The sequence below is a fragment of the Triticum dicoccoides genome, chromosome 2A (assembly GCF_002162155.2).
Source record: "Triticum dicoccoides isolate Atlit2015 ecotype Zavitan chromosome 2A, WEW_v2.0, whole genome shotgun sequence".
NCBI classification, from domain to species: Eukaryota; Viridiplantae; Streptophyta; class Magnoliopsida; order Poales; family Poaceae; genus Triticum; species Triticum dicoccoides.
In genome coordinates this window covers 587,547,208-587,551,711 of record NC_041382.1, presented here as the reverse complement: position 1 = coordinate 587,551,711, position 4,504 = coordinate 587,547,208, and the positions used below count along the sequence as shown (strand labels likewise).

Genomic DNA, 4,504 nt, shown 5'->3' with positions numbered 1-4,504 from the left:
GAACCGAAGCGAACGACCCGTAGCTCGGTCTCGGGGTCCGGCTCCAACCGACCCTTCTTCCTCAATCCTCGCTACTCGGCGCCGGTGTCTCCTCCCCTTCTCCCTCCCCCCAAAACCCTACCTCCGGCCCTTCCTCCTCGAAAGGCAGGCGAAAAATTCGCGCGGGCGATCGGCCAAGGGATGGCGGCGGCGGAGGGGGAGACGAGCCGGCTGTTCCGCGTCCGGCGCACGGTGATGCAGATGCTGCGGGACCGCGGGTACCTGGTGCTGGACGCCGACGTCGACATGACCATGGGCGAGTTCGTCGGGCGCTACGGCGACCCCGTGCGCCGCGATGACCTCGTCATCAACCGCGCCAAGAAGGACAACCCCGACGACCAGGTGCGTCCCCACCTCCCCGACGATTTCCGTACTAGCTAGGGCGTCGGCTGATTGACGGCGTTGGCAATGCCCCTCCAGATCTACGTCTTCTTCCCGAACGAGCCCAAGCCCGGCACGAAGGTGGTCACCAGCTACGCCGACAAGATGGCGCAGGAGAACGTCCCCAATGGCATACTCGTAGTGCAGCAGGCGCTGACCGCCTTTGCCCGCAACAAACTGATCGAGACCGCTAAATTCCGGCTCCAGGTCTTCCAGGTCGCGCTCTACATTCATGCCTCGTGCTCGTATGACTAATATCCAGTGTCTCTCGCCATGGGAACCGGTGGCTGGCGTTTAATGTAGCGCTGTCCTGCAGGAAGGGGAGCTTCTTATAAACATTAAGAATCACGGTCTGGTTCCTGAGCACGTGCTCCTCACACCGGAGCAGAAGAAGACGCTGCTGGAGAAATACACCGTGAAAGAAACTCAGGTCATACAAATTTGCCAATCCTTTGCTCACTGTAACTGACCTGATATTCTGATCGATGCAAGCATGACATTATGTGAAATGTATTCCTGTTTGAGCCATAAAGCAGTTAATCATTGTGAACAAACAATTATAGCTATAAACTGTGACCTGTATTCCAGCATACCTTCATGTACATATTCCAGATGGTTGGGTTGGGATAAAACATATTATTGATTTGAAAGAAAAGGTTCCGTCTACTTAAGCTACAATTCACCAACCAACTGGGGCATTTTATTTTATCCCATTATCTGGTTTGTGTAGATGGTTTTTTGTCCTGACAAGCAGCAGTTTTGCATGTTAGTATGCCACATAGGAGGCCAAGGGTTTTGTTAGACCCCATGTACCAGGATCATACCCTTAATAACGCAATAGTAAGGACACAATCTTATATAATCCTACTTGCAGAACTACTAGGGCATACATATCCTGATGCATGCACAAATAGTAGATAAGCCATTTCTGATAATAAGATTCATATACATATGTGGATGAATATCCTGGCTAGCTGTTAATTTACTTTCGGTATGACAACTGTTAGGTCATGTTGGTTTCTTACTCTTAAATCATCTTGATTCAACAATTATGGTTGATCGTAATTTAGAAACATGTGTATTCTATATTGTCATGTGTAGAATCAGGACTAGCAGCAAACTGATCATGTGTAAGACCTTAGCTGAGATGCTACTTTGATGAACATAATATGCTGGTGTTGTGAAAAGCTGAGATTGTGAGACACAGGTGGTAGCGGGATAAGCTAGTAGGTTGGATACATCAGAAGCTCTTTTAGAACTTAAAAATGATGCTATATGGTCTGCTTCAGATGTGTTGCTTTCAGAGTTAATTTGTTGTTAAGGGTTCTTATATACATGAGCATTATGTATCCCATAGGTTAGTGGTCTGTGGGTGTTCTACTGACACTGGTCTGTTGCATATTTTCTACAGCAGTATTTGATCTGTTGGATAACGTCAGGACATGTGTACTGGAATTTGCAACACTCATATCAGTTTTGGTGTACTTGTTCGTTCTTGTGCGATGTTTGTTAAGTGTAAGAGGCGTAATGCTCTGAACTTAGTAGGAAGCTGCATTGGTTAAGTGTAGTGTTGCTTACCCCTTTCACTTGGTAGTGGTTGCACGTTTGAAAAGTTTGGGCACACATGTCTTTTTTTTTTGTGACAAAACACTAGGAGCTCTTCCAATCAATGATATAAGGCGAAATGTTGTATGTGCACTAGTAAAGAAAATGCAGATATTAGCTTTTATTGTTATAGTGGTACTCTAGGTTCTGATGATCCTGTGCTGTCTTGTGATGACGCAGCTGCCTCGCATTCAATATACGGATCCAATAGCAAGATACTATGGCATGAGGCGTGGACAGGTCGTGAAGATCACCAGGCCCAGTGAGACTGCTGGCAAATATGTGACATATCGCTATGTTGTCTGAGCTCCACTACATTCTCAAGGGTCGAGATGTTCTGCAAGCACTGCCAGTTAAAACTCCTAAGTAGTAGACACTTGTTTTCTCGAGGAACAGAAGTCCTTATAGAACCGCCTTAGTGCTCTGTCTTTACATCTGCTTGTCAATTTGGCATGACTCTGTTAGCTAGCATCTAGACATAGACAGCTAAATAGCTCTTTGCTAGTATTGCTACCCGAAATAGTTGGTCTAATTCGCGGAGTTCAACTTAGTGCTCCTGTATTTATCTGAATGGTATGAACATGCCTTCTGGGACCGTTGTTTGTTTGACTAGCAAAGAAAAGCTGCAACATCAGGAACGTGTGATATCTAACGCAGTAAGACGAGAATGACAGCAGTGTGGTGAACCTGCAGCTAATTTGCTTTTACCGCCACTCCAGCTTGATCAACGAACCTTTTTCTGTTAATAGTGCAATTGTACAGATAAAACAGCCATATGCAGAATTTACAAAAAAAACTTAAAAATAGATAAACATTGAGATTCTCAAGCATTTTCATCTCGAAAGATCTAATCCATTAACTTCAGAAAATATCTACACGGAGATTTAAGGAAACCAGAAAACAAGCCTGCAAATGCTAACAATTTTTTTAGCCACTTTGCAATAGCTAGGCAGGCACTGGAGGCATTAAAATAGTGACGGTGTCGTAAGTATTCCAACACCAACAACAGGCAATGGGCCACAAATGCCAACAAGGATTCTCCAACAACTTTTGAGCCACCTTTTTTACTGTTGAGAAACCAGTAGCACACCCTTCTTTGGAACAGAAAATTGACAAAAAGACACTCACTCCTTTTGCCTTTCTCCAAAGGACAACTCTTTAGTTTTGTCTTTGCCAACAACACACATTTAAGTCCCACTTAGACAAAATAACACAATTTGAGTTAATTTTCTCCGCATTTTTATGACCACACCGTCATATTATTTTGAATGGAATCTACTAAGATGCTAAGCTCACTATATTTTGAGCATCCTGGTCCGTCGGGGTCAATGGGGTCACTGCGGCCCGCCTGTAAGGGTGTATGTAGTTGGTTGAGGGTTCCTGCTTGTTTTAAAATATTTATTTATTTATGCACATTTTAATTCATAAACATTTATTAAAATTAGTGAGCATTAAAAATACACTGACCATTTAAAAAATCCCCGATCATTTTTTAAATTTATGTGCATTTTAAAATTGTGCTACTTTTCTATTAAGATATTAAGCTCACTAGATTTGGAGCCTCCGTATATGTCGGGGTCTCTGGGACCTGCTTGTAAGGGTGTATATAGTTGGTTGAGGGTTCTTGTTTGTTTTACCTTTTATTAGTTTTCTTTCTTTGTTTTTATTATATTTTGTTTTTAATTATTTGTTTTGCACAATTTAATTCATGAACATTTAATAAAATTTGTGACATTTTAAATATGGTGAACCTTTAAATGAAATCTTTGATTATTTTAATTCATAAAACTTATTAATTCATGAACATTTGAAAGTGCAACTATTCCCCGGGTGGTTTTGGTAATTCATAACAACGTATAGCTCATTGAACTAATATCCATTCAAGTTAGATATTTCAGAAAGTTCAATGATTGGCATGGCATGGACTAAAGATGTGGACCCCTCAAAATGCTAAGGACAAACATTGGCAAAAACTCAAGACTCTTCATTTTCATTTTAGTGATCCAAGATCACATTGAGTCCATAGGAAAAACCAATACTATTAAAAGGGGATTAGGTGTTGTTTAATGGCCTACTTGCTCAAAGTGCTTAGTGATATGCTCCAAAGCCCTCAACCACTTTCTCATTTCCAAAATATGTCCAAAACCTAAAGTCAAATTCGGCCCCATTGATTTGATCTATCCGGCGCCACCGAGTTTTTTTGACATAGCCACTGCCAGAAACCCTAAACAATTCGGTCTCACCGATATGGATCTTGGTCTCACCGAGATGGCAATGCAAACTCTCTATTTCCCTTCGTAACGTTTCAGTCTTACCGAAATGAGCGATCTGTCCCACCGAGTTTGCAACGTAAACTCTCTGTTTCCCTTCGTAACGTTTTGGTCCTACCGAAATGAGCGATCAGTCCCACCGAGTTTGCCTGGCCAACTCTCTGTTAACTCATTGCTGAAATTGGTCTTACCGAGTTCATGCAATCGGT

The 4,504-nt window shown here is 42.6% G+C and overlaps 1 protein-coding gene across 1 annotated transcript; it reads left to right on the top strand.

The window, feature by feature from the left end:
• Positions 1 to 65: 65 nt before the first annotated feature.
• LOC119359640 (DNA-directed RNA polymerases II and IV subunit 5A-like) lies at positions 66 to 2,659 on the top strand. Its single transcript, XM_037625761.1, has 4 exons — positions 66 to 381; positions 460 to 636; positions 737 to 850; positions 2,206 to 2,659. Exons 1-4 carry the CDS (start codon positions 181 to 183, stop codon positions 2,329 to 2,331), a joined length of 618 nt encoding a protein of 205 aa, XP_037481658.1. The 5' UTR covers positions 66 to 180; the 3' UTR covers positions 2,332 to 2,659.
• Positions 2,660 to 4,504: the final 1,845 nt, after the last annotated feature.